The 27,627-nt window shown below is 35.8% G+C and overlaps 1 protein-coding gene across 4 annotated transcripts in view; it reads right to left on the minus strand.

The window, feature by feature from the left end:
* LYST (lysosomal trafficking regulator) overlaps window positions 1-27,627 on the minus strand; it is a 94,760-nt gene that overhangs the window by 13,883 nt on the left and 53,250 nt on the right. For all 4 annotated transcript variants that reach the window (XM_033008896.2, XM_042795814.1, XM_042795815.1 and 1 more), the window contains 25 exons: window positions 27,366-27,611; window positions 25,585-25,758; window positions 24,892-25,041; window positions 24,132-24,269; window positions 22,188-22,386; window positions 20,798-20,929; window positions 17,747-18,377; window positions 17,089-17,266; window positions 15,935-16,104; window positions 14,271-14,501; window positions 13,190-13,356; window positions 12,544-12,696; window positions 10,931-11,122; window positions 10,224-10,402; window positions 8,867-9,073; window positions 7,383-7,559; window positions 6,806-6,882; window positions 5,675-5,863; window positions 4,804-4,949; window positions 4,629-4,725; window positions 3,903-3,964; window positions 3,497-3,552; window positions 2,242-2,394; window positions 1,658-1,902; window positions 852-918 (listed from right to left, as the gene is read on the minus strand). In XM_033008896.2, coding sequence (XP_032864787.2) covers window positions 852-918; window positions 1,658-1,902; window positions 2,242-2,394; window positions 3,497-3,552; window positions 3,903-3,964; window positions 4,629-4,725; window positions 4,804-4,949; window positions 5,675-5,863; window positions 6,806-6,882; window positions 7,383-7,559; window positions 8,867-9,073; window positions 10,224-10,402; window positions 10,931-11,122; window positions 12,544-12,696; window positions 13,190-13,356; window positions 14,271-14,501; window positions 15,935-16,104; window positions 17,089-17,266; window positions 17,747-18,377; window positions 20,798-20,929; window positions 22,188-22,386; window positions 24,132-24,269; window positions 24,892-25,041; window positions 25,585-25,758; window positions 27,366-27,611 — 4,416 coding nt within the window. The remainder of the gene's footprint in view (window positions 1-851; window positions 919-1,657; window positions 1,903-2,241; window positions 2,395-3,496; window positions 3,553-3,902; window positions 3,965-4,628; window positions 4,726-4,803; window positions 4,950-5,674; window positions 5,864-6,805; window positions 6,883-7,382; window positions 7,560-8,866; window positions 9,074-10,223; window positions 10,403-10,930; window positions 11,123-12,543; window positions 12,697-13,189; window positions 13,357-14,270; window positions 14,502-15,934; window positions 16,105-17,088; window positions 17,267-17,746; window positions 18,378-20,797; window positions 20,930-22,187; window positions 22,387-24,131; window positions 24,270-24,891; window positions 25,042-25,584; window positions 25,759-27,365; window positions 27,612-27,627) is intronic.

The raw sequence follows: 27,627 nt of genomic DNA on the forward strand, positions 1-27,627 counted from the left end.
AAAAATAATCAAACCTCCCCTAGACTGCATTCCAATGACAAAAATCAGAGCTTGCCTAAGTTGTTTAGGAATAAAGCTTAAAACTTTTAGAGGTACGTATATTTAAAAGTGATTTGGAATCAGATACACTTTGTCTAAAGACATGTGATTGCTTTTACAGTCCAGTCAGGTTATCAGTCTTAAGCCCATTTAAATTACCTGTTTTCTGTTACTTATTACTTTTGCCTTCTTCCCATGCCTCTTGTTTTCTAACATGGCAGAATCATTGTACAGGCTTTTCAATATGAAATGGAAAAAATATTTGCAAATAGTACACTAGACCATGGTAATATAGACAGAAGTTTGAAGGTCCAACTGCAGATGCTTTCATTCCCTAGCACGTTATTATTTTCTACAGCCTTTAAAACATTCTAAAGAGCAAAAATCAAAAAGCACTGTAATCATAGTAGGGCACGTTAAAATAACAGTACTTGAGGGAAAACAGCTTTGCTGTTATCAAAGAACAGCCCCAAGTTGCACTGAAGTAATTTCAAATAAACAGCAAAAAGTTATCTTCCCAGTCTTTAAATAGATGTATGTTCTTATATAAGATACCAATTTAACCTCCTCAGCAGTATCACATGGAAACACTGAATTGATTTATACAGGTACAGGAACAGACAAATACAGGTTCCAAGCATGCTATAAAACAATTCCCAGGAAACAGAGCATACTGGAAATGAGAATTCCATAGACATAAAATACTGGATTTGTGGTTTCTTTTCTCCACTTCAATTTCTGTTAAAAAAATTAAAGCCTCCATATCATTTATACAGAGGAAAAAGGCAAGAAGCAAAAGTTATCCGAATTACCTTATAAGTATCCACATAACGATCCTCTTTTTCTTTAGACTGCACAGCAATTGGTTTGACCAGATTTCTGTAACAGAAGTAGTACTGATATCTTGTCATTTTTACAAAGATGTTGAGTCACACCATTTAATAATGCATTATTAAGAATAATGCTTTTAAGATCATGAAAAGGATAAGCAAAACTTAAGACTATTTTACAAAAGAGTTCAGAAAATAAAAAAGCCATATGTAGTGCTAAAGGCAAACTCAGACCCACAGGCTACCCCACAGCACAGTAACAGGCAAGCAAGTACCTCTGTCAAATCAGAGGCATCATAAAAAGGCAAAGACTTTGTGCACACAGAATGTTAAATCGGCTTAACAGAAATTTATTAGGGTGGGACAATTCACTTGGATCTATTGACAATGAAAACAATATGATATTATTGTAACTGGCCAACTGGTTTATAGTATTATTTCCTTTTCTATTTAATTTTCAGTAACTGGCCTGAAGCCTTTAACCACATCAATTTAAACACACAGCTTTTATTTAAATCTGTGGATTATCCATATCCTATTAAGACAATATATTATGTCCAATTCAAAGCATCCTTTGAATACACAGACTCCTAATACTAGGCATTTTATTTAAATATCTGAGGTGAAGCAGCCACTTATTGTAAATGCCCAAGTTATTATAGATGAGGTTTGTCCCTGAATAGTTCCATTCATGTACGTGTGCAGTTTAGTACAATTAAGTTAATAAGCTATACTGGATGATCAGTTCAAGTATTTGGAAATAATCAGTTCCAAACATTTCATATTACCTATATACTGATGGATCATTTAGGTCCAGCGTTTCATTGGTGTAGTCAGAAAGTATAAAAGGAAATACTGGATATTGCATGAGATCATTGAAGGAACGGCCTGCGTGTTTGTTTAAATGAGTCAGATATTCAAAGTTAGTAATCTGTCCTGTGCACCACAGGTGGGTCAAAGCAGTAATGTTTCCATATTCCAAAAGGTTAGGCAAATTGTTAGTTAAGATGTTGTGGTACACATCATCGCGGACCTAGAAGGAAATACCATAGATTTAATCATATAATTTAAAAAGCTTCAAACTACCAAGACTTAATAAGTTTCTATCATTTTACAAATTTCCAGATATCTACTGTAATGGAATAATGTTTAGCATTACTAAAATTCTTTTACATCTTAATACAGCAGAGATGTGTTTTACAACATTACTGTGTTTATCTAGAAGTTTAGCTGAGCAGTTTTTTCAAAGGTATTAGGCAGAATTTAACTAGTCCATGCAAGAGGTCTCCTTAAAAACTAATGCACAAATGTACATGTTATGAAGACACAGCAAAATGCTTTGATATATTATTATGCATCAGTGACTCATTACCTTTGTATTATCAAAAGCCAAGAGCAAGGTTCTGCCATTTGTTAGGAATATTTCCACAGCATTGTCTCTTAACTGCCACCAGCGCTTATGAACTTCCTTAATTTCCTCATAGGTCCAAGAAAATGATGCTGGTTCAGTTTCTCCATGAAAACTCTGCAGAATTTGCAATTGAAAAAGTTATTTTAAGTAGATTTCCCAAACAAGAAATGTTTCAACACAGCCAATTAATAACCATACAGCATACTGTAAGGCAAACTTTAACTTTGCTGTGCTGCTTTAAAATATTGTCATGATTTTCTTCATGTTTCCCATCCTCCACTCTTCCAAAGGCAGTGGGCAGAACATCACACATGCTCCCCGGCTGCTCCAGTTCCCCATCCAGCGCTAGCAGGCAATGCTGTATTTTCTCTGGCTCTTAAGCTAAACAATTGGGACAGCCAACCAGTGCAAGCAAAGCTTTGCCATGAATCCCAATTCTCAAAGTTCTATGAGTAACTACTATGAGTAACAAAGCAGCAAAACAACTAGTGGCATCGTAAAGCACAGGAGCTGTGTGCTTAGTGGATGTAAGGAAAAGCTCCCTGAAAATAATGTAAAACTTTCAGCAGTATAACCCATATCTTGGGGTTTTTTGATGGTTTGGGCTTTTTCGTTTGGTTTTTTTTTTTTGTTTTTGTTTGTTTGTTTGTTTTTTTCCTGTTTGTTTATTTTTTTTAGTGTCTGTTGGATATATGAACTTAAGTAACACTTCAGAGCATTTGTATATCAGAAAGATTAGGTCAGTTCCAGTTTCCTCCATGAAACAGTTTTCTCTCATATAGGATAAGGGGTGAGCTAGAACACCCTATGTAATGAAAAATTCAAAATCAGATACTGTAGAGTACAGCCCAATTCATACACTTGTGAGTTTCTGTACTTCCTAGTGCTCCAGCTTCCACTCAGGCAGGTTCTCAGGTGTAGACCAAAGGAAGCTCCGCACGCTTACGCTGATGAACTCAGAGCAATGGACAGCAAGGTGCAGAAGCTCCCCCACATCACCCTCTCCTCATTCCCTCCCAGCCCCAGGCCTGTTTTCTGCTATCACCACTGCTTCCACAGCCACAGGCAACAGAAGCAACACTGAACCCAGATTAATCAGTTTGGCTGGCCTTGTCCAGAGACCCCTAATTAGTACTGCAGCAATACCAGTGGCAGCAGACAAGAGATAGTCATAGTTGGGAAAAATTAAAGCTGGACAATATGCTCAAATACTTACTGAGTTTTCAATTGTGTCTGAAGCATTGTCTTCAACAAAATACATGCCACATTTTCCTGCAGGAAAACACAGTTGCAAAAAGGTACATGATATTAGTGTTTGTATAATGCATCCTAGTGTTATATAAACAATGTCCAGGAGTTAAGATCACTAATAATAGTACCTGGACAAAACCGTGCTTGACAGAAATGGAATTTATCATTCCACATCTTTTAGCAACTTTAAAACTTAACTACAGTCCAAGTAGCACTCAGGCAAACAGTGGTGGAGAAAGGAAAATCTGATCTATAAAGTATATAATCCATAAGCAATCAGGCAACAGCTCAATTACTTAAAAAAAAAAAGTTTATATACACAGCAGAATCTTACACAAAAAAGGTATCTGAGGGCTGAAAATTCTACTTACCTAGCAACAATTCACCAGCAGTCTCTCTAGAAGGTGCTACACTTACACATCTTCGATTAACTCTGAAATATTTCAAAGTGCATTATTGCTTATGGATTTATGTACCTTTCAGCATGTACCTAAAACTAACAGCCTCAAAGGCTACGGTTGAAGACTTTTCAACACCATGACTCTAATGGTTCAAATCCCATGGAGGGAAAGAAAATAGAACCTCAACTTTCCAGACTTGCACATTAGTATATTTGTATTTATTTTTCTGTGTGTTCTCTGCAGTTATTTTAGGCAGTATTAGTGCCTGTAATAGGTGGTAAGTTGACACAACTGCAGATCTGAGTAATACAATGGCAAAGGCAGGGAGGATGAAAACAGCTTGCTTTTGAACACTGATGGAAAGACTTACAAGATCTAGTAGCACTGCCTGTCTTAGATATCTAAATGACAAGTAACGAAAGAAGTCCCATCCCCATATCACACCAGATGGTATTTGCTTCTGATGATTTTTGAAGTCATGAAGATAGACTGTTTTAAGACTCAGAAAATGTACATGTTGGTAGCTCTAGCTCTGATATTTTCTTATGAGTATAGCAAAAAACCTACCATTTTTGACATTTGTTTCTTATCTCACTTGATTATTTTTTTAATGTCTATTTAGACAAAAAGGTGAGGAGAACTGTTTCACTGGAATGGGAGAAGGTGGGAAAGGGAGAAGTGTTACCCAAACCTCACCTTATATGTTCACTTGCAGCTTTATCCTTTACAGTAGAAGAGTGAGAAGAATGTGTTTTGTCTTCAAATAGATAAGATAACGGAGTTTTTATCACACCTATAAAAAACCCCCACAGATAATAGTCACTAGTAGTCATTACAATTCAGACATACTCTTAGAAGATGTTATCATTACCTTCCTGTTTCTGCCTGTCTGGGAGAAGGTACTTGTTTGGAATAGTTAGGTAGCACCTCTGTAAGCGACGCCTCTCTCTGTTTGGGCCCTCTGTTGGATCCAGTTGCCAAGAAGTTGGGTAGTAGACCGGGTCATACCAGAGTGCTCTGAAAAAAAACATGTTTGAGTTTGGTAGCAGAGTCAGTATGTATGCTTATTCATTCTGGGTTTTTTTAAATAGTAGTAAAGCATAAATTTCACAGTAGTACACTGGGCAATTATTTCAAAAGAAGTATCAAAAGTCTGAATTCTGTAGTTTATTTTCATTAACTATCCCACTGACTGATTAATTATGAGCTACTACTGTAAGACTGCTCTTGAAGTTACTAATTCTGATGAAAACAGCAATACGATGCATCCAATACTTTATTTTGAAAACTCAGCTGCTGCAAACTTGACATAACATCCGTTCTGCAGTGGTAAAAATACCATTGTTTGTTTCTTGTCAAGACTTAACTTCTTTTGTTCTATGCAGATTAGTGAACACAGTATCTGGATGCTAATGTGAATAACATTACCCATAAAATGTTTTGTTACTCCACCAATGCAATACAAGATATGAAAGATTTATGACATTCTTTATTCTATTAGGCACAGCAAAACGTATCTGACAAAGCCTGTCTAAATGGCATAGAACTACTACTTAACTACTCTCAAAAAAATAGGAGAATAGATCAAGTATCTTACAAGTCCTTAACCATCAGATGATTAGAAAAAGTAATTCTAATTTTAATCTCATCTACATTTCCTGTGCCTGTAAGCAGAATGAGAAGCATGCGTCAGGCATCGAGTCGCTCTCTTGCTTTTTCACTGAGATGAGAGAACAACTTACCGATCATGAGTAAGCTGCTGAACCAGTTCCTGCCAATGTCTGCTGGCACTTAGCTCTGCCTTGTACATCCCTCTGATGTGCTGGATTACTTTCTTCCTTTCCATTCCTTGCGACAGAGACACAGCTTGTGTGATGTCTCCAGCTATTTTAGAAATGTCTTTAGATTTTGTATCCAGACGTTGAAAGAGACTGCAGAAGAAGAGTTGTGTTTTAAAATGTCAAACACACTGAAAAGGGAAAGCAAAACCCCTTATAAAATACAATCAGTTTGGCTGTAGACATCCATAGTTCTTGTTACAGCAGATACAGAGCACCTTAGCCTACATACTTTTCACGGGACTGAATACCTTCTGCTGCTTAGCCTTCAAAAAAAGCTATTACTTGTGGCCAAAGACAAGATAAACCAGTTAGAAGATCAATGGCTATGTATTAGCATCCTTTATTAATGTATACTCATTACAATAAAAAACTGAAGAACAGTAATTTACCACTGCTCAAACCTCTTAAGTTACTCAACATAGTAAAGTCTTATCACTTATCTGGACAGAGTTGACTAAACTGGCCTTTAGAGCTACTACAGGTGCCTACAGAGACTAATGTTGTGTGCACACCTCAGATCTGATTTTGACAGTGAAGCCTGCAATGTAAATTAATGGAATGAACCTCTTAATCCACCACAAGTTACCAAAATTCACATTACACCGAGTAGCAGCAGTCTACATAGCTCACAAAAGTGTTCAAATACTGTGCTGAATGCAATGATATTGTATTCATTGAAGATCAGGGTTAGTTGCAGGGACATTCGCCTTACATTTAACTGCACAGACCACAGCAACAGGAGAGGTGATTGGACAGATACAACAGCTGTAAAACTAAGGGTGAAATGCCAAAAGTGCAAAAAGTGATTCAGTATTATGAAGGTCACACAATGCCATTTGGTATACAACCTATCAAAATGCATCTACCTATAATTGGGCTGTTTTTATAACAGTCAAATAAAAAACTGAAAGCTAGCCGTGCTGTTAAATTGAAAAACATCTGTAATAATCATATAGGCGACTTTGCGATGGGGTGTGCTGAACAGAGAACATGCTTACAGAGTTCTTGCAGCTGCTTCTAGAAGGCACTTACTTTTGCCGGTTATTAGCCATTGTCTTCTCCCAGGCAGCTTTGTTTACACCTTCTTCCATCTCATATTTCTTCTGATCCTGAATGGAAGTTTTATACGTTACTTTTTTTTTTTTTTCCCAGATGGTTAAAATAAGGAAGCAGAGGTTAAAGGATATGCCGATCTAAAAAAGGAAGACTGACAAAACTGTTCAACTGGTGTCTTCACAGCATTTAAAACCATCAAGACCTTATTTCAGTTACCACAATTTTATTATATGTAGATACAATTTTATATTTTTTCACAAGGAACCATAAAAATATTTTTTTTTTCTGACAATGAGATACACTAGTAGCTTATTAAAACTCTCACCTTCACCTGGGTTAAATAATATGTTTAGCCAAGAAGCATTAGCACGTGAGCTTGCTGTGAAGCACTGAGTATATATGACAAATATTCAGAACCCAGTGAGAATCCCCAAAAGCATAAGCCATGCACCAAGCAAACAAAACTGCTGTCTCCAGTAAAACTCTGACCCCATGTAACAGAAAATTGCCTTAACTATACCCAGTATTTTAAGTAAAGTTTTTATTCACAAACCTCTTTCAAAGCTTTTATTAGATCTGGTTTCGGTCGTGGGCTCAGGGGAATGCATTTATAGCCACAACATCTTAATGTATTCACAAAGTCTCCTGCTGCTCTTTTTTCTTCTTTGGTGATTTCATCACTGTGATTGTGCATTAACTCATACAAATAGAGCACTAGTTTAGGTCCATGCTAGAAGATGAAAAGAAGGGAAGAGGAGAAAATTAGGTGTATGGTCATTCTCATTGCCACAAGACAGCGCTGAGCAGTTTTTTCCTCCAACTTCATTCCCTTTTCTAGTCACCCTGGACAGACTTCTACTCATTTTTCTGTGATTTAAAGAAAATGTCTGCTTTAATGTTTGAACTTCTATAAAACTAGAAAGAACATGCTGAATTTAATCCTCTACAAGATAAAACTTCCCCCAACATCTTCTGACTTTTCAAATGGCTTACAAGAAAGCTAAGTTTATTTTCCAAGTACTCAGCTCTTGCAGCCTTGTTGATACTTCAGGAGATATGTGCCAGACACTCCTAATTCTGCCAGCCAGGAGTGCTACACCTTGTCTGATTAATCATATTAGAGCTGACAGACAATGAAGTTAGACAGAGGCCATGAATTCACTCAACGTGACACTCCCCTAGAGAAACCATTGCTAGTATATCAGCTCTTATTACCAGTGAAAGTATTAATTTAACTGAATAATGTATATGTGATCAGAAACATAAGCGTCACAGGTTCATTCAATAAGTACTTTATAGCATACGGTGACTCAAACTGTGGGATGTCTTACATTATTTATTTCATTCTTGCAGTTCCTGAAGAACTCAAACAGCAACATTCCTACCCAATTCCTGATCATGGCTTTAAGAAATGCTTTCTCTCAAGCTTGCAATAACAGAATACAACCCAAAAAGCTTTTTCCTGACAAACCCAGAAAAGCAGGGAGAAACTGGTCAGATATTTGAGTTAAGAACACAAAATACACAATCCTACTTTAAGAATTAATAAAGGCTAAATAAGAAAAGAGAGAGTAGTGCTATGATTGAGGACTGGCTGCCTCTTAATCTAGTAGCAATCAGTTCTTCTAAGATTCAGGAAGTCTGCAGTTCGAGTTCCAAGGTGAGGGTAATTCCATCATTAATCTGCCTTTTCAGGTACCTTAACTTCTAGCACCCTCAGAAAAATTCTTCATATTAAGACTAGTACTGCCTTTTTCTGCACTACACAGGAGATGTGATGTTTGATATGTGACAGAGTCAACATACCCAGACATAATCTTATCTTGCCTCTTAGAAAACCATCTACCCTCAGGATAATATAGCAATTGCTGAGGTACACATGGGCATTGTGTGAAGCAACCTCATCATTACACTAAACATCGCTAAAACAGTGGTGAACAACTTTAGCCACATACAGTTCTAAATAACTGTAAAATTTTAACAAAAAAAAATTGAATACAGGTTTTACAAGCTTCTCCAAAACACTCTTGAGCTTACTTGCAAATTCGGGGTAAGACAGTCACGCATAATCTCTTGATGGTTTACTTCAGGTACCATCTCCAAAATCTGCTTTCTCTCTTGCAGTGGCCTTGCTGGAGACAAGTTGTGCACAAGAAGCCTCCCAAGTTGCGTACGGAACGTGTCCTTACATGACAAGAGGATTCTCTTCCACTGCTGCTTTGGTGTGTTCATTCTACTGGTGCCCTAAGAGAGACAATTTTTTAATATTATATGTTTAGGTCCTCCTTTTACCAAGTTTTTCATGTTACAAAAGAAACACAGTTAATATGATCAAAACATAAGACAATAAAGAACTCTCTACCAAAATAAAGTGATTCATTTCAATTTACTGATTATTACACATTAAAAGGCATTCTACTGAAATTGAAAGAAAGGTTTGTTAATTCTAATAAAATAAGCCTATTTTTCTAAACCTGCCATTATTAGGAATGCAACACCTAGCTAAACTGAATATTCAGCTAGATGGACTATACAATAATGCAAAAAGTGAAAACTGATGTAGAGGGTTTTTTTGTTTGCCTATTTTAATTAATAGCCCTTCTATATCAATCACTAGTTTCTGAACAGATTTTCTCAAAAGATTAGAAACCAGGCACTGGACTAAGATGGTTGTGCTCACAGAAAGAAACCTGCCATCTTCAAAAAGTACTGCAAGTCTGGCATAACGGAAAGATAGCAGACCTGAAACAATTTTCCAGAGCTAGAAAGAAAATTAGGTTGAGCTACTTTTTAGAGAGACAACCTATGAGAAATAGAGGCAGGAAGCAGTAATTTAACTTTTCCAATAAAACCGTTTCAAATTACCCAACCTTGGAAAGGTTGACAAGCTAACACCTGTGTGCTAGAAGAGAAAACTCTCAGCCCTTTAGCAACTGTTGTAAAAAAAAAAAAAACACCAACAAAAAAGCCCACAAAAAGCACACAATGGAAAGTTCCCCTTCCCATCTCTAAAATATAATATAGACACATATTGCTCAGAAACTCTCTATCATCTGTGAACGCACAGCAGAACCTATTTTATAGGCTCCAGCAAACAAGCACTGAGGTTTAAGAGACAAAGCAAATTCGTGGACTACTCAGAAGTCTACTTAACTTTTGTGTGCTTGTTCAAGACACAGAATTTTGGTAAATTTTAAGGTAAAAATCAGAACAGATGCATTTATTATTTTACTGCTGTAGAATAACTGGGAAGTTGAACAGGGTTTTTAATGCCACAGCTGAATTGAGAGAGGCAGTAAGAAAAGCATTTATAGACAGAAGACTTTATGCATGAAAAGATTCTGATAAAGGAACCTTATGAAGTATGCTTTAATGTGGACATCTAATTACTTACAATGGATACTTTGATTCCTTCCACCAACAGTTTGAACACTTCTTTAAGAAAAGGATTTGTTCTGCTAGGCAGATCTTGCTGGCTTTCCTCTTCAGGAACCTCCAGCCGGGATGCTGAAAGTCTGCTTTGACATGTGTTTTCTGTTATACCCAGTACATCAAGGCACTCTTCAGTAGATGCTTAAAATTTAAGCAGCACAAATTGATCAATACCATCTCAAGACAGACAACCCTAAGATCCTTTACTTGGCATTAAATCAAATACTGCCTTTACTACTATACTTAGACTTACTCTTTCTCTTGCTTCTGTGGAATCTGAAGTAGCCCCCAAAGTCATCAAGTCTAGCAAATAAACGTAGCTGTTTCATAGAAACATGCAAACTGATGCATTTTAAGAGAGCAGATGCTCCCCTTTGGCAGAGTTAAATCTTTAGGTAATAATTCAGTCAGTTAACACATGAATGGACTAATGTTGAATTAAAATAACTTGTTCAATTCATTCAGATAAAAACTGTATCCAGATTGTCAGTTACATAATACTGAGACACAGATCACCAGGAGAATGATGTTTTATGGTTAAATCCATTGAAACTAGTGCCAGTAGTATTACTTTCCTCTCAAATACTTCACTGCAAAAGCAAAAATCCATTTTTCATGTAGCCCTACATTGGCTTTGTCAAAACAGAAACGAGCAAAAATAAATCCTACCTAAATAAATGAGCCTGTTAACAGCTAGAACAGTCAGCCTCTGTAACCTTTGTACAAACTCAGTCTCAGTGGCTTGGATAGGATTTTCTTGGCTCATTCTGCGCTGCATCATCATGTTGAATTCCTCGCTTGCTAGGGAGCGCATTTTCATCAGCAGAGCATCAGACTGAGCAGGTGAAAACTTTCTGGAGCCTGTAAGTAGAGAGGTATTAATAGCATCCTACTAAAACGCACAAAAGATTAATCACTCAGCAACTGCTTTCAACCAGGGAGTTCACATCATTTAAGGAAACAAAACATTTGAAATGCATTAATACTGAAGGGAACATGTGTTTCATTTGGGTGTTTGTCTCTTTGTTTTACAGGCTTTTCTATTTAAAAATAAGCATATAAAATACAGGAAGTGATACTATGAAATGAGTTAGTCTCAAGATCAGATTTATTGTACAAGGGTTTTTGCATAAAGCAGATTCTAAAAAAGTTACTTTTATTCCCGTTTTTACTGTATAATTAGGATAAAGGATTAAAAAGTAATGATACAACAAAAAATTGGCTGTTGGAAAGTAGCTTTATCAGCACAAATGAGGACTCAGTTATATTAACAGCTTGTAAACAAACACATTTTGTACCATGCCCATTGCAACTAATTTTGACAGAAGTAGTATCTCTAACTTAAAATAATATCTCTTAAAATTCTTGAAGTGAACTGGTGGGCCTTGATTGTACTTGCTGCTTTGAGGAATAACTTTCTTGGGTGCCTTACCAGATTCACAAATATAAAAATATTTTCACTATATTTACTAGGCTGATGGAGGAGAGCCTCAAAAGCTGACCATATCAAGAGAAACATTCCCACAGTAAACAGGGAATACTAGTGGTTTGTTTTGTTTTTTAAAAAAAAAAAACAACTCAAATACACATCAGGCTTTTAAACTATATCTTCTACAAAGTCTGAAATGCAGCTTTATTTCTATGAGAGATATACAAAATTAATTTCCAGCCAGAAGACTCAAACCTCTACAGAATGATTCACAAGCTGTCAAATATAGAGAAAGTATTACTGATAAAGCTAGAACTGCACAAATGTTTTACAATCACAACCACAGTGGAATCTAGGAATCTTGCATTCCCAACTATAAATTTAGAGTGCCAGGTATTTACTTCAGGATGATCACTAATTAAAAACTGTGCAGCAACGCAATCCCCACATCACAGCTGTGTTAAAGTTACAAGCACTAACTTTATTTTGGTATTTTCTTGCTGTGAAGTTGGCTATTAAAACCACTAATGAATTACTTCAGAAACATTTTTACTAAGCAACTTGTGAATTGAAAAGAATCCCAAAAGAAGGTACTATTTGGCTTTAGACACTGCAGTGAGAATAAGATAACTGAGGTGTCATTTTTGTACCCCACTCCCTCCTAATACAAAAACTCCACAAGTTGAAAGTGGGTACAGGCTGTACTATTCTAAAAAAATTAAAGTAAAATATATAAAGTCAATCCACAGAAAACACAAAGCAACAGGACACATTTGTCGTATCACTGAAGTTACAGTTTGAAAGCAATACATACAGGAGAAAAGTAGAAGAACACTGCGCTGTTGCTACTCACCAGCAATGCCTTTACGCTTTTGAAACATTGCACGATGTGGTGCAGATGGTGATGGGACTGAACTGGCCTGCTCCTGAGCATCCTGGTTTGCTGTAGTTCTTATTAATTCAATAGCTGCTTGAAGAACTCTTAACTGCAGAACAACTGCCATATCTACAGAGAAAAACATACAAAGGACACATGACATTCTTCATACAGCTTCAACAATTTTTACCAAATGTTTGTAAAAAGTAAAAAAAAGAAAAAAAACAAACACAAAACAAAACAAAAAAACACAACATGTGTCAAGAACTGTACAACTCTCAATTCCACAGATGTCAAGACAGTACACAAGTGAGTTCTCATGGAAAATCCATTGAATTTGATTATTCTGAAATAGGCTAAATAAAACTGTATAGAACATTTCCATTTAAATACACTTAGTGAACTTTTAGAGTCGCTGTTAGTTCAGATTAGCAGTACACAATTCTTTATCACCAGGCAGGCTCCTGAGGAAAACTACTATGAGAACCACTCAGAGAAAGAAGATCCATCACCAGCAAACTCCCCCTTCTCCCTCAGCAGGAATATTAATTTAAACAAAAAGCAGTGGGGAAGGGATTTACTTCTCCAGTCCCATGACCCCAAAAATAAGCAGATAACTTACTTTGCATCCTTGCATTTTTACTATTTTGAAGATGACCCAGCAGCACAATGAGATCTTCAATAACACGAAAATATTGAGAACCTGAGGAGCTGCAGGCATGAATTGCAACTGCTACCAGCAGCTGTTGTATATCGCATGCAAGTAACTTGTAGTCATTCAAGGGAATGCTGCAAACAAAGTTGTAGTTACCAGAAACATGACAATTCTAGTAGATGGTAACCCATAACAAGACCCATTACGATTCCCCTTGCTACTGCTACCAACCGTACCTAAGATTACATTGTACTTCATATAAAAGTGTTACTGCTGAAGGCTAGAAAATGGTCATCAGACATCTCTTTAGTGTTAACTTGGGCCGATTGGATGCCTGCAAATCTTTGAGACATTCTAACATTAAGATTGCAACAAAGAATTATTGGAAAACAGTGATGTATTATTATCATATTGCTAAGTTAAAGAACAAGTCTGAAATCCTGTATTTCTCAAAAAAAAAAAAATCACGATAATCTCATTTTGTAAGCATGCTGAACTGAAATTATACTGGGGTAAAAAAGAAAACTGTCTATTTCTTCAGGATACCAACTAATTAAATAAATTAACAAAACCTCATCTCTCCTTCCTTCGTTGTACAGAATGTTTGTAATTGATGAAGTCATTTAAATTACTCAAAATCTCAAATATTAAAGTTACAAGCAGCATAGTAAAGACTTTTCCTGCAGTTTTGACGTTGGCTAGACACAGCAGAATGCTACCATCTCCTGGGCTTTTTTCTTACTGTCCAGGTGAGTTATTAGGAAAGGCATCCAAACTGCACACAGTGAGACAAACTTGTATTTTAAAATGTCATTTTACTTGATAGTTTAAGGTGTGGAAAGAGCATTTTATATTCCATTGTTTGAACTGAGTATCTAAACATTAGCTTTCACTTACAGGTATAATTAAAGCTGAAAACCTCAAAAACAGTGTTATTTTGTACATGCTTTCTGACAGTTTTAGAAAGCAGAATAAACACAAAACAGTAATTTTTTCTAGACTTAAGGTTGTGCCTGGATTATTTAATAGCAACTAATACAATACTCACTTTGTTTCCAGCCCGTTGAGAGCAGCCAGTGTATTACACAACACGTAGAGCAAACCATTATCAAGCAGCAGGTCTGCAACTTTTGAGCAGGAATTTATGATTTGCAGCAGGAGACAGAAGCAGTTATGCAGCAGAACATTATCATACAGAGAGTTCTCTATAAGACCCAGAACAGGAATGACACACCATTTTTGAAAGAGTCCAACATTCTTGACATCTTCCAGATCAAATCTATTAACATAAATATAAGTGACATCCTTAAAATAGCAACCTGGTATATGCAACTGGATTACCAGTCTATGCCAGTGTTTTGGCAGAGAGGTAGATGGCAATTTTCTACATTTCACTTCAGTAACAATGCCTGTCTAAGGGAAATAAGAGCAAAATAAACATTTCAAAGAGCCACAAGGAAATTAAGTACCTAAAAAGTATATCTGAAGCTTCAGCTAACTACCAGCTCTCTACAACATAGATTTCATGAAAACAGAGGGGTTTTTTAATCAGGGTAGAAAAATGACACATCATCTTTCCAGTAGTAAGTATTACAACTGGCACAGACTTTATAAAGAAATCAGATACAGCTTGGCAGCAATATAACAATACACCGACTAACAACAGATTTGATACCCTGTATCCATTACTGCTGAAGTTTGAGTCTGGCAACTTCTGACTTACTGCCATTGTAGAATTCAGAACATTGCTTTAGACCTTGTATTACTTGCGCATTAGGAAACTGGATTACTATTCTAAGGTTATCAGCCCCATCACACAACTACTATACACAATCCTAACATTCTGAGACATTGCAATTACCTTTCCAGCCCTATAATCAATCTTGAGGAAATAAGTTTTCTGCTTTGGGGCTACCTAAGCAGCCAGGTTTAAATCCTGCAGTTAGAAGAATATTTTCTTGGGGGGTGAAGATCAAGCCAACAGCCAGAATTTGACTACAAATCCTGCAGTGGCAGCAAAGGAGCTTTTTGCAAGATTTTTGTACTGATGACTACACTTAGATGCATGTTCTTCCTGTACAATCATTAAGCAGTGGGACTAATTATACAAAATATAGTTTACCTAGACAATTGTCTGCTTAAAGATAATATTTCCTGTCAATGAGGTGGCTCTTTGGTTCAAGGAAATAGTGTATCTGTGGGATTTTCCCTAAAAGAAATAGGGATTTAAACTCAGGGCGAAGCCAAGGAAACAGCTGTGGCATCAAGCTTTTTCCTTAATCACGTACCAAAATCCAGCAGCAGAAGTCTGGCGACTACTACTTAAAACTTCTACAGATATAGCTCAGAATTTCATGTAGTATCAGAAAGAATAGGGAAGAGTTAAACTGATTACGGGACTTTTGAAGTGCAAAGGCCTTTGAGGCCCTCAGAAGGGCTGAAGGTTTAGAAGATCTCAGCTGACAGCACACATCAGATGAAGCTGCTTACAAAAAGCTTAAGGGCCATACAATAGTCATAGGAATTTTAATATATTTGAAAGTTAAAGCTACAAGCAAAACATTTCAAAACAGTTTTGAAGGAACTTTTTTATGGTTGTTGACTGCTAGGAAGCGAACAGAAATTTGAAAGCTATCACATCCTTGCCTCCAAAGTGCACTGCTTGTAGCTCAAATATTAAGTTACAGGATACAAAAGCAAAGCATTACTTACTCTTCATCCAAGCCAACAGAGCGGCCAAAGAGCATTTCCAGAAAGCACTCTACAACTTCCTGAGTCCCCTGGTGAAGGTACAGCTGGTTGGCTAGCAAGGAGAAGCCACGGTTCTTTAAGAATTTCTCCTTCTGCTCCCTCCTTGCTCTGTTGAAATATGCATCCAACAACTAAAAATAAATGCATATTTAAGCATTTAATATAACTCCCTGGAAAGTTAAGTTCTTGTCTGCAATTTGAACAATTCAAAACAAACATTTTTGAAGTTCCAGATTAAAAACACTTATTGCACTATTGTAACTGCAATCTACATTGCCTTTGTGACAACTGACAGCTGACTATCCTTTTAGTCTGAAGACTCAGGTTTTGAGCCATCTGAGGGAGATGAAATCACACACGTAACAGTTACAGAATGCATACATAAATAGATTGAAACTTTTTATACTTAAAATACTGAACTTTGGTGTGTATACAAGTGCATGCATGATTTTGGGGATCAGTTTGTTAATAAAGCCATATAATCTTATTCTTCAAATTAAAATACAAATCTACTCAAAGTTTTTCATCTACATAAAGTTATCATCCACTATCCTTGTCAAACCACAAAAAACTCTGAAAAAATTTTGAAGCCTCAAATCCATGTTCAGGACACAAATGTGTGGATGACTCCCCGGAATAACTGAAACTCAACCGCATCAGAAGCCCTAACTTCTCTTGCACATTAATTTCACATAGTGCATCATGTGCTTAACGTTGAAGAGACAGTCACCAACTTTTTGCTCTGTCACTCCTATTTACATCGGTAATGCTGTCATATGTTCCTAGGGCAGCTGGCTTAGATAACTGACTATTTATCCATTCAAAGATTCTATGTTTGTGGTGTTTTGTTGCTTTGTGGGTTTTTGTTTTGGGTTTTTTTGTTGTTTTTGTTTGTTTGTTTGTTTTTGTTTGTTTTTGTTTTTTGTTTTTTTTGTTTTGTTTTGTTTTGTTTTTTTGTTTTTTTTTAAACCTGTGAGAGTGGAAATATCTTAAAACTCAGAAGTAAACCTGGAAAACTGAAGAAAGCAAAACAAAAAATACTGACAAACTGTTTCCAACATGTTAACTATGCTAGTTCACAACTTTTTAGCTGAAAACATTTTATATAGGCCTACTTTAATGACTCCTTGTTGTATGAGAGGAGATGGGTGGTTCACAAGAACTATAAGATAATCAGGTTGGATAAGTTTGTCCATTACATCATCTAGCATGACATCTGGAAGGATTAGGAGAACTCCACGCAAGAGGTCATATAATCCACAACAGATAAGCACAAGACAGTCTTCTGTACATCTGAAAACAGAGGAATATGTTTCACCACAGTTTATTGTCTACAACAGGAAACATAAAAAAATGCATAATTGTTAGCTACTCTTGGAGGGCAGAAGGAGGAGAAAATATGGCAAACATTTCTCCAATACTTCTATAACCACTCTTCATTAACACTTATTTTTGGATGGCAGATAACAAAAAGGGTAATATGACCAGAACTACTTGCTTGAGATTTTTTGCAAGCTAGCATAACAAGTTCCCACCCTTACCAAAAATAGCAAAATTCCTGATTTCTGAAGTTTGCTATGTAAATAATGGAAAAATCGAAACAAAGTTCTATAGACTAAAAGCTTAATGAATTGGTTTATGACAGCCATTGAAAACATTACCTTAATTTTCAGGCTTCCAATTTTTGCAGAATAGTAATTAAGACCAAGAACTGTGAAGCTAAAGCTCATATACTAAGCTACTGTTAATTTATTATTTTGTTTATCTGCTTACCTGTCATCAAGGCTTTCAGACGGTTTTTGGGTATTCTCATTAGCTGAAGAAAAAGCAAGACTCTCCCAGTCTTCAGGAAGTACATTCTTGTCAGCAAAGCTCGGCCAGCGAGCAATGGCTGATGATCCTCCTCCATGAACAGAAAATGCTAAACCCAACCCTGCAAAATTAGTCTGACTCTTCTGAAATGAAGGCAGTCCTTTCAGATTATCCGGACGATGTAGCAATAGCTCAGCTGCAGCACCACCACCTTCATTGCATTTCAGGTCTGCATCATCTTCTTTACTCTCAAACGCATTTTCAGATAACTCTTTTGCAATATCTTCAAACATTTCAGCAGATGTTAACTCTGAGTCACAAACTGTGTTTGCAGACTCACAACTGCTAATAAAATGTTCTTGTACTTTCTTTATGGTTTCAGAACTTCCCACAAAACCAGTTCTACCCCAGAGATCAGTGTAGTCATGCTTGCCAATAATCTGCAGGTCATCAACACTCCTTCCCACCCTTTCAGTCAGTCTTTTTTGATGAACTTGAGGTGGGAAAGTAGGAGATGCTGGTAAACTTTTGCAAAGCCTTTTAGGTGCCCGAGAGCTTATCTTCTGCTGTACAACAGCACTGGAAGTGTTCCCTAGAGAAAAAAGGATATCTTTAGCATTCCTTCTACACTAGAAACAAGTTTTTCCCTGCAGTGTTACACTCCACATACATTTAACACAGTGATGATCCAAGTTAATTTCATATGGCAAAATTAATTCAACACCTGGTATAGTTCAGATGTGGCCAAACAAGTAGAAAGAGTAAACTATCATGCAGCCATATATTTAGCAAGTCACAAATCTGAAAGATACAGAAAATGCTAAATAATTTTTGCATATATACTGGATTTTCTGGATTTATATTATGATCCTCTCAACTAACAGGAACTTGTAACAGGAACTCTCAGCAGGAACTTGTAGCAAATCATAGAATCACTGAGGATGGAAGACACCTCTGGAGATTGTCTAGCCCAACCTCCTTGACCAAAACAGGATCAAATAGAACAAATTTGCTCTATTTGGAGCTCTTGTGTAGGAGGTCCAATCTATAAACACATTTCCGTGGATATTGAAATACTATTCACTAATCCTTTTGCACAAAGGCTTTACATGTACTTCATGTTTATAACAAATCACTGCATATTTTATTCAATGGGGCTTCCTTTTAAGTGCACATTTTGACTTCAAACAGTCAAACTTTCAGAGCACATTACAAATGTATTTCAAAAATATATTTGTAGGAGAAAAGCAGTCTATATACCAGAGTGGCAGAAGCTTTCTGTTAGTCTAGGAAAAAGAGACTTTGCTCATTCAGATGTATTTTGAAAACTATGCACCAGTTAGTATTAGTGCAATGATGATGCCTCAAGAAGTTGTTTTGGTTTTGCTTGTTTGTTTTTGTTTGTTTGGGGGGGTTTTTTGTTTGTTTGTTTGGGTTTTTTTTGTTTGTTTGGTTGGTTGGGTTTTTTAGGGGGGGGAGGTGGTGGGGGTTTTTTTGTTTGGTTGGTTGGGTTTTTTTGTTTTGTTTTTTTAATGAGATGTACATAAAGCAAATATATATGTACACACACAGAAGTGCAAACATAGCCAGACCAAGCTGGCCTTCAGACAAGAGGAAGGATCCATATAGCTGTAACAATCTTACAGCCAAGCTTGCACATACATTAGCAGGTAGTGCAACAAATTGCAAACCCAAATGCAGGGAGCAAGTTACCTAGCTAACATACCATTTTATCTAAATTTAGAAATTCAAATTCAGAACCATAACACTCAAACACCTATTTTCAAAAATTTATGTTGAGTATTCCTCTGATACGTATGAATCATCATTTTTCAAGTAGTTTGGTACTATTGATATAAAAAAGTGCTCAGTTTAGAAGAGCTAGATTTCATATATAATCCATATGGGAGAATGACTAATTCCATACACAATTTAGTACTGTGTCTGCTCTTTATATCACTGCTTTTTGTGAAAGACACTTGAACTAACACTGATTCAACTGAAGTGGCGCTTTAAGACTCAATTTGCCTTTCCTAAGCAAAGTAGCTACAAGACCTCAATTGATGATACACAGAATATAGCTAAGTCATACATGATCTGAACTATATAGCAGCTAAATTAGTTCCCACTCCTATTTTGTATATGTTGGTAAACTTGCTTTGATTATGCATTTTTAATTAGAATTTATTTCTTTGTCAATGAGCTTAAAGTCTTAAATCATGTTTCAGCTTTTGTTTCACAGGTGATTTATTGATTGCCTATGCAAATCTCTAAAAAGTATGATCAAAAAACTAATTCAATAATGATGCAAAAACCATCACAGTGACAGCCTGCCAACCAAAATTTACCAGCTTGAACTAATAACTTTACACTACTTCACCATCTATAGCAGAGGAATTAAAAACTAATTAAAGCAGTTATCTTTATAGACCTCAACGTGTTTAGCACACTACATAATGAGACTGTTTCTAGAAAACTATTAAATTTTCATTTACGCAACCAAGGTATCTAGGTTGTTCTTTATCAGATATATTTTCCCATCCTCTATCATGTGGGAACAGTATATTTATCTGCGCTATTGGTATTTAGTTATACCTTAATACTATATTTAGACGGATGTTAACAATTATGCACAAATGAAGACAAGTGTCAGCTTAGTGCTTTTTGCACAGATAGAATAGCTGGTTACAGCTCACTATATCAATACTGCCTTATTAACCAGGCATTCTCATACACGTCTAGCAGGTCTGTTTAATAAATTAAATTGTTCAGCTATCTGGTCCACTTCACTGCCTGAGCCATCAGTGTGGCAATATGTCTCAACTCGAGAACGAAGAGCAGTTTAGGTAGCATGTTCAATGCCATCCTTTTTACTCTGTCATTCAGGCATCAAGCTCCAAGGGGCAGGGGGAGCTTTGTAGTAAATATTTGTGGGAAAGTAACCCTAAGGCACTCTAGTCATCTGCCAAAGGTCTGTGTCTTAATGTCCTTGTTTTTCCAGCATTGTTTTACCTCCCAGTGCTAAAGCTGTAAATCCAGTTGGAGTTGTAATCACAAATGCAGAACTGTCTATTGACTTCCCACCACTGCTAGAATTCCTCAGGTATTTAAGTGATTCAACTTTCTCCTGAAAAATTTTGCCATCTAGAAAGAAAAGGGGAAAAGTTATATAAAAGCTTTTTAAGTTTGCATTCTTGATATATTTAGACTCATAGTAGTCAGGTTACATTTCAAGCTGATCAATGGAGGCTAGTGAGAAATGTTCAACTCACAAGCATCTGAGAAAAAGCACTTAAGAATGATTTTCTGTTTTAGTGATATATCTTAAATATTTGCTTTAGAACACTGAAAGTAGTATCATGTTCTAAAGTAATTATATTTACAGATGGTCCTTGCAGGCATACAAGCAGGAATAATTGACTTTCGGCCATGTCAAAAACAGGTGACTGTTCTCACACAGGTTCATCTAATAGGGCTCAAAGTCTCAAAAAGTGCATTCTACTATTACTCAGAATTTTATATCTATTAGTATTAGAGGACAGATACAGTTAAAAGCAACTTCACTGCCTTTAAAACTGAATACTAAAACTGAAAGTACATAGGCACCTGCAAAAGGAGAAAACATTTCAAACTTGGATGATGCTTTCCATTTTTACAAAAGTTATGGCTAAGGTTGTACAATGCTACTATTAAAGTATGAGCTATACATCTACCAGTTTCTCATTTTTTAAAAGAGCAAGAAATATTTTTTAAAGCTCCTATCAGTTACTTTTGCCAGCGATCATCTAGTACAGATATATTAAAGACAGTTGTTGCCCTAGATCTGCACCCCTCAAAGCACATAGGTACTTTGCATAATTTACATGCAATGCACTGCCAATGCCTGCCAATAATGTCTTGCCGTGCAACTGACCATTTGCTAAAAACACTCCTCAGGCCTTCTATCTTTCTAGAAATTCAGTAACAGGAAATAAGTAGAGATGAAGACAGGACCATATACACATATTTCTGAAGAAGCTTCATTTACAGGTAAGTTAAAAGTTTTTCTCTAAGATTTGCCCACAGGCAAATGCGTTCATACAGGCAGCTAATGTTACACATACCATTTAGCAGCCTCAAACTTTAAAGAAAGTTAAAGACAACCACCAAAGAGATTATCTACAGCTGTAGACAGAAGAAGGCTCTCCAAGTAAGCCAAGCAAAGTCTAACTATAACTTGTCTCAATACTGTAAACTACTTTTACTTTACTAAGGCTCCATAGTTCAATTATTTTCATATATGGTTATTACAATATGGCAATCAAACAATATTATAAGAGTGAAAGAGGGTTTTTTTTAGATAGTAATTTATGACTAGATTTTTATCTTTTTGTTTATTTCTAGTTAAATGTGACATATCTACCTATGTGCAGGGAAAAGTAGAAGTTGGTAGGATTATGACAAACATATGTATTAGTGGGAGGGTGAACAGCTAAGAGGAAATTGAAGACCAGTGTCAGCAATTCCAGGTCTGGAGGAGATCCAAGTACTTCTTCAATTATTTTCACAAATGACTTGCAAACCTCCTGAGGCAGAGATGCAAGGTGCCCTTCTTTATGCTCCTAGAAAGGAAGAGCAGTACAGCTGTAAGTTAGTTCTATTTTTAATTTGACAGAAATAGTCTTTTTTTCCAGAATCATCATGCTGTAGTAGTAGAACAGACAAGATTAAAAAGCTTAAGTAATAGAGCCTGAATTGTTTCATTTCAGGAGGAGCTACTGTACCTACTCAATGTTACCCAAGTCCAGTACACTCAAAATTCAGGTACAAACAAAATACTGGAGATGTTATACAAATTTATTTTTAGATAATTAATGTCTGCATACTATACTACTCTGACTCAACATGCTGTAGCCTTAGGACATGAATCACCATTGAAAGTGTAGTTTACTGTCATTGTATTACAGAATTGTAGAAAAATTAAAATAGTTGCTGATACTAACATTTCAAACATATTAAGAACTTTCTGAACAGTGCCACATCAGGTCTTCTGTGTTTCTGCTTCAATAGCCGTTTTTATAAACATATATATTTGAGATTTCACTGATAATTGTATTTATAATTTCTGCTTGATTGAGCATTCTATAGTTTGATAATGGGTACATGAAAAAATTTATCAACCGAACAGTGATTTTAGAACAGGACTTCAAGAAACTTGTGGGAAACCTCACTTTAATGTGAGCATGATGATTAAACTTGTTTCTAACTTCTCTAAATGTTACCTTTTTTTGGTACCCAAGCACCTTAACTGACACTGCTGTATGAAAAGAATATATGAGGTTAAACTAAGTGAGGTTTTCAAGAGAAGGGCTTATTCCATCATTCCCCCAAAAAATTGCCAAATCATTGTTGGCCAATTTGAGTAGTTTTTTTTAACTAAGGAATTAATTTTTTTTTGCAATAGCTGTCTACATTAGTGTTTGGACTCATGTGCAAAAGACAGGGAAAATACTACGCAACGTTTTGTATCTAGGTATTTGCATTAATATACAATTTTAAAAGTTAACTATACCACTAACAAGTTCCAAAAGTAGGGAATACCACAAAAATGAGGGAATTAAAATTTACAGCAGGGAAAATGATTAAAAGACACATTTAAAAAAATCATTAGAGGGAAAAACAATAAATGCATTTCATATCTTAGACTGAGAAACTCAGAATAAAAAGAAGTGTAAGATAGAAAATACGGTGTTTAAAAAAGGGATTAGAAGACATATTTTCTCAAACCAGTATGTACTATAAGGAGGAAGCCATTTCAAAACCATGTTCTTAAGAAGCATCTATGAAAGGGCTGAAGCGAAGCACTTCCCTAAAGTCCTTTTTAGAACAGCTATTTCCATGCCATGGAAAAAGCTACTACTGGATCTATAACTTTGAACAGAGTACTCAGATTAAGCCCTACAGGCCAGGTGCTTTATTACCTCTGGTGAGATACAGAACAGTTTCTGCTACTTGCACAGTATTTGTACTTTTCAGCAATGAAGACTTGAACTAGTAAGAGACATCTCCACTCTTTATGAAAGGGTCACAGTTAATTTCAGGTCCTACTCATGTATGGATTGGGCAAGTAACCTAGTGCCTACATTTTCAAATAGTACCAAAAAAGTTAAAATCTCATGCCCTTTCTGTCTAGCAGGAAATAGAGCACCTAACAGGGAACTGTATCAGTTCACAGCAACAATGCCAGCTGAGGAAGGTGAAGGGGTTCTGGATGTGCAGCCTCCTGCAGTAGTTTTTCCTACAGCATTTAGTCCAAGTAAAACTGAGTTTTTGCCAAGCACGAAGCAGGACTTCAGAGCAAAAATACCTGCAGAACCTGACAAGTTAACAGGAAGTGATGCACCACTTGAGCTTTCAATAGCTGCTTAATGTTAAACATCTGTTGGTGATGGTTCGCTCTGATCAGGATTTCTAGGGCTGCTAACAGAGATTCCCAAACACCTTGCTGAAAAAAACAAAAACAAAACAGGAGCATGGCTTCAAAAATATATTTCCAAGCTTACACACTGAGGAAAAACAAACAAACAAAACAACAAAAAAAACAAACAAGAAGTTTAGGAACATAACCAAGTCAAGTTATTTTTGCATCTAAGAAAAAGACTAAATGATAGCAAATCATCAGGTCAGAACTAGAAGCTATCAGAAAAATTATGCTCAAAGTTAAGTGTATTTTAATGATTAAGGTACAAAAAAATTACTTCTTGTCTAAAACTAGTGTATACTCTATGCTCTATTGACACTGGATGGTTGTTTTCAACAATTTAACTCCGGAGGGAAGTAGGTCTTCCTCAGTCTTAAGTTTCCCTAAAAAAATTAATCCATTCAACTAACAAGTCATTTACATATATTACATTTACAGAATTTAATACACTAAGGCTATCAGCATCATTGATAATGGCAGCTTGATGCTACTACCAGCTATTCAAAGAAAATAAGGACCATTAATTTTAGAAAATTTTAGTAATTACAACGAACTGGAGAAATTAGTTTCAGACCTCAAAATATCACTTTTTTTAAAAAAATATTGACTTTTAGACTTAAAATCTTTTCAAGATGAAAGTAATTACCTTTGCTTTAGACCATATCTTCCAGTCAAGCAACAGCTTTTCTAACAACTGAACATCTTGGATAACTGCTGCAGAATCTGTGTCCAGCACGAATTGCCCATTTTGATTTATATAGAGAATCTCATCACTGCAACATCCTTCAAGGAGAGTCTTCAAAAGGGGGAAAAATTTTTTTCAATGTCATAAGCACAAAGCAGTACAGGTGTCCTATTCAATTTATCAAAAAAAAAAAAATCTTTAAAAGATATACCAAACTCTTGATAGGGAAGACATATCTACCTGGTTAACTTTGAAAATAGTTACTGAATTTAGTAACCCCACTGGAGATACTTAAGAGGATTCATTCTTATATACCAGTATATTTTTTTTTTTTAAATATTAAGTGCAATCAAATATTTTTATTATTTGCTTACAAGTTTAAGCTTAGTTGAAGATCTTTGCTCTCAGAGAAACAAAGTTGCTTTTCTCCCACCCCCTAACCTCCTCCAAAATCAAGGTCTTTCAACACTTTTTTTTCTGCCCCTTATGAACCAGGAGTTTCTAGTTTAAGGCAAAACACTCCTAGACCAAACTTGCTCCAAATCACTGTTCTGCCTTTGTGAAGACAGATTCAAACGTATGATTAAAATCACTGAGAAGTTTCTAAATTTGTGTTAAAACTGAACAAAACACCAGGTTTAAAGAGCACTCTACCTTCAGCATGCAAAATCCAACAATACATTTTGGTTTGATCAACACTCGATGAATCATAGAATAACCATTACAATTGTCCATCTCCTGTATTCGCTGTTGATTGTATTTTGTTAAAGATAGTATAAGTTGTAATGCTAAAGCTTGAGTGTCTTCACAGCTGCTAATCTCTACAACCTGAAAAGGCAAATTTAAAAGTTTAAATGAGAAACATTTAGAAAAGCAGCCCTAAAAATTCTGTTGTTAAATTATAACATCTGGATTAAATCTGTTCTAAAGATTCTGAGGTTATGTACATAACCTTAATTTTTGCATATGTGTGTACATTATATCTGAAGTGATAATTCCTTCTGTGGTAGTAAATGATGATCTGCTAAGAAAATAAAAATCCGACTACAAGAATCCCTTTTTAAGAAAAAAAAAAAAAAAAAAAGGTGTTCTAAGTAAAATTTAAGTACAAGGCACTGAGTTATTCTTGCTATACCACAAAGTCACAAGGTCATGAAATACATAAGCCACTAAGAATAATAAACTGTGTTTGCCCTGGATAAGTATGTTTCCTAAATATTGAAGGAGAGCTTTAAAATTAAGGCTCATGAAAGTTTAGACTATCTCTACCTGGAAGTGTCAAACATTAAAGTTTTATTTTGTCCGTAAAGACAAGCAATTTGATAGATGAAGACCATGGACCATTCTTCACACTCTGCTTCCTACAATTCTTGAATCCCAAGAGACAGCAAACAGTATCTTTAGTAAAAACGTACAAGAAGAAAATCTCACATTAATGGAATTTCAGTTCCCAGAGGTTCTCTTGCTGTGAACCTGTTAATTCTGCTGCACTTAGTTATACACATGTAGTATACATGTATTGTCTGACATGTGATCTATTGTTTGCTTGTTTCACTAATGCCCATAGTCTAAAGCAAGATCTTTAATACATACTTAGCATAAATTTATGTAATGCAACAACATGAATAGATATTTTTTTTCCTCAGATTTCACTATCAATGTTAAAATTGTAACAGACAGTGTCTTCATAACCAGAAGTCTGAACACCTGATTGTCTCTAGCCTAATTGCACATTGATTACTCTCCACACACCTTTCAGAACCAGAGACATATAAAAACAAACAAGTTTAAGGCCTGCATTAGTATTTGGAATTAACTGTAGTACTTCAGAGACTCCTACCACAAATATTAGCCTCTCCATGTAAAGGTCACAGTTAAGTAGTAACTAAGTTAAGGCTCATACCCTAATATTTTTGAAATCATTTTTCTTAGAATAAGCCTTTGAACATGGCTCAACAGATCTCAAAAAAGCTCCCACTATTAGATAAAATTAAAGCTCTGCACACTACACAGTTTCACATTTATTCATACCTGTATGGTAAATAGCCTGTGTTTAAGTGTTAAAGATATGCAATTAAAGTGCCTTTAAAAATTAGAGACCAAAAATACAATCAGTTCTACGACACTCCTAAAAATAATCTCTTTTGACATTTAGAAGCCTCATATCTCAATCAGAATGTAACATCACACCTTATATACCAGCAATATTATTAAAAAAACATAATAGAATTATAATTAAATTTCCTATCATGCATATAATGCATGATGTAGTCTGTGTTATGCCACAGGTATTTTCCACAAATTTTATTTAAGAAAAAGAAATCACATGCTGACTAGAGCAAGGTAGCTAGAGTATGTGATTTGCTACCCAAGATACAAGGAAAATTTTATACAGGAGAACACATACACGCTCCCCCATCCTCCAGCCTTCTTACCCTAGCAAAGAGAAAAACAAATGCACCAGTTCCTCCAATTTCATGTAGTATACCCTGAAGAGTTTTATATTCAACAGGCTGAAGTGTTTTCAGGTGATGAGAATCCAATGCATTGCTCTGAACTTCTTTTGAACTGAAAGGTCTCTGAGATGGTACAGTTTTCACTTGACCTTTCAGTCTAATTACAGGTTCATATATGGTGTACTGATCAGGGCAGCACGTGGTATAAACAACAGCAAGACTCTCCTGAAACAAGAGAATA

Source organism: Tyto alba, unplaced genomic scaffold (genome assembly GCF_018691265.1).
Source record: "Tyto alba isolate M040663 unplaced genomic scaffold, T.alba_DEE_v4.0 Super-Scaffold_22, whole genome shotgun sequence".
Classification (NCBI taxonomy): Eukaryota; Metazoa; Chordata; class Aves; order Strigiformes; family Tytonidae; genus Tyto; species Tyto alba.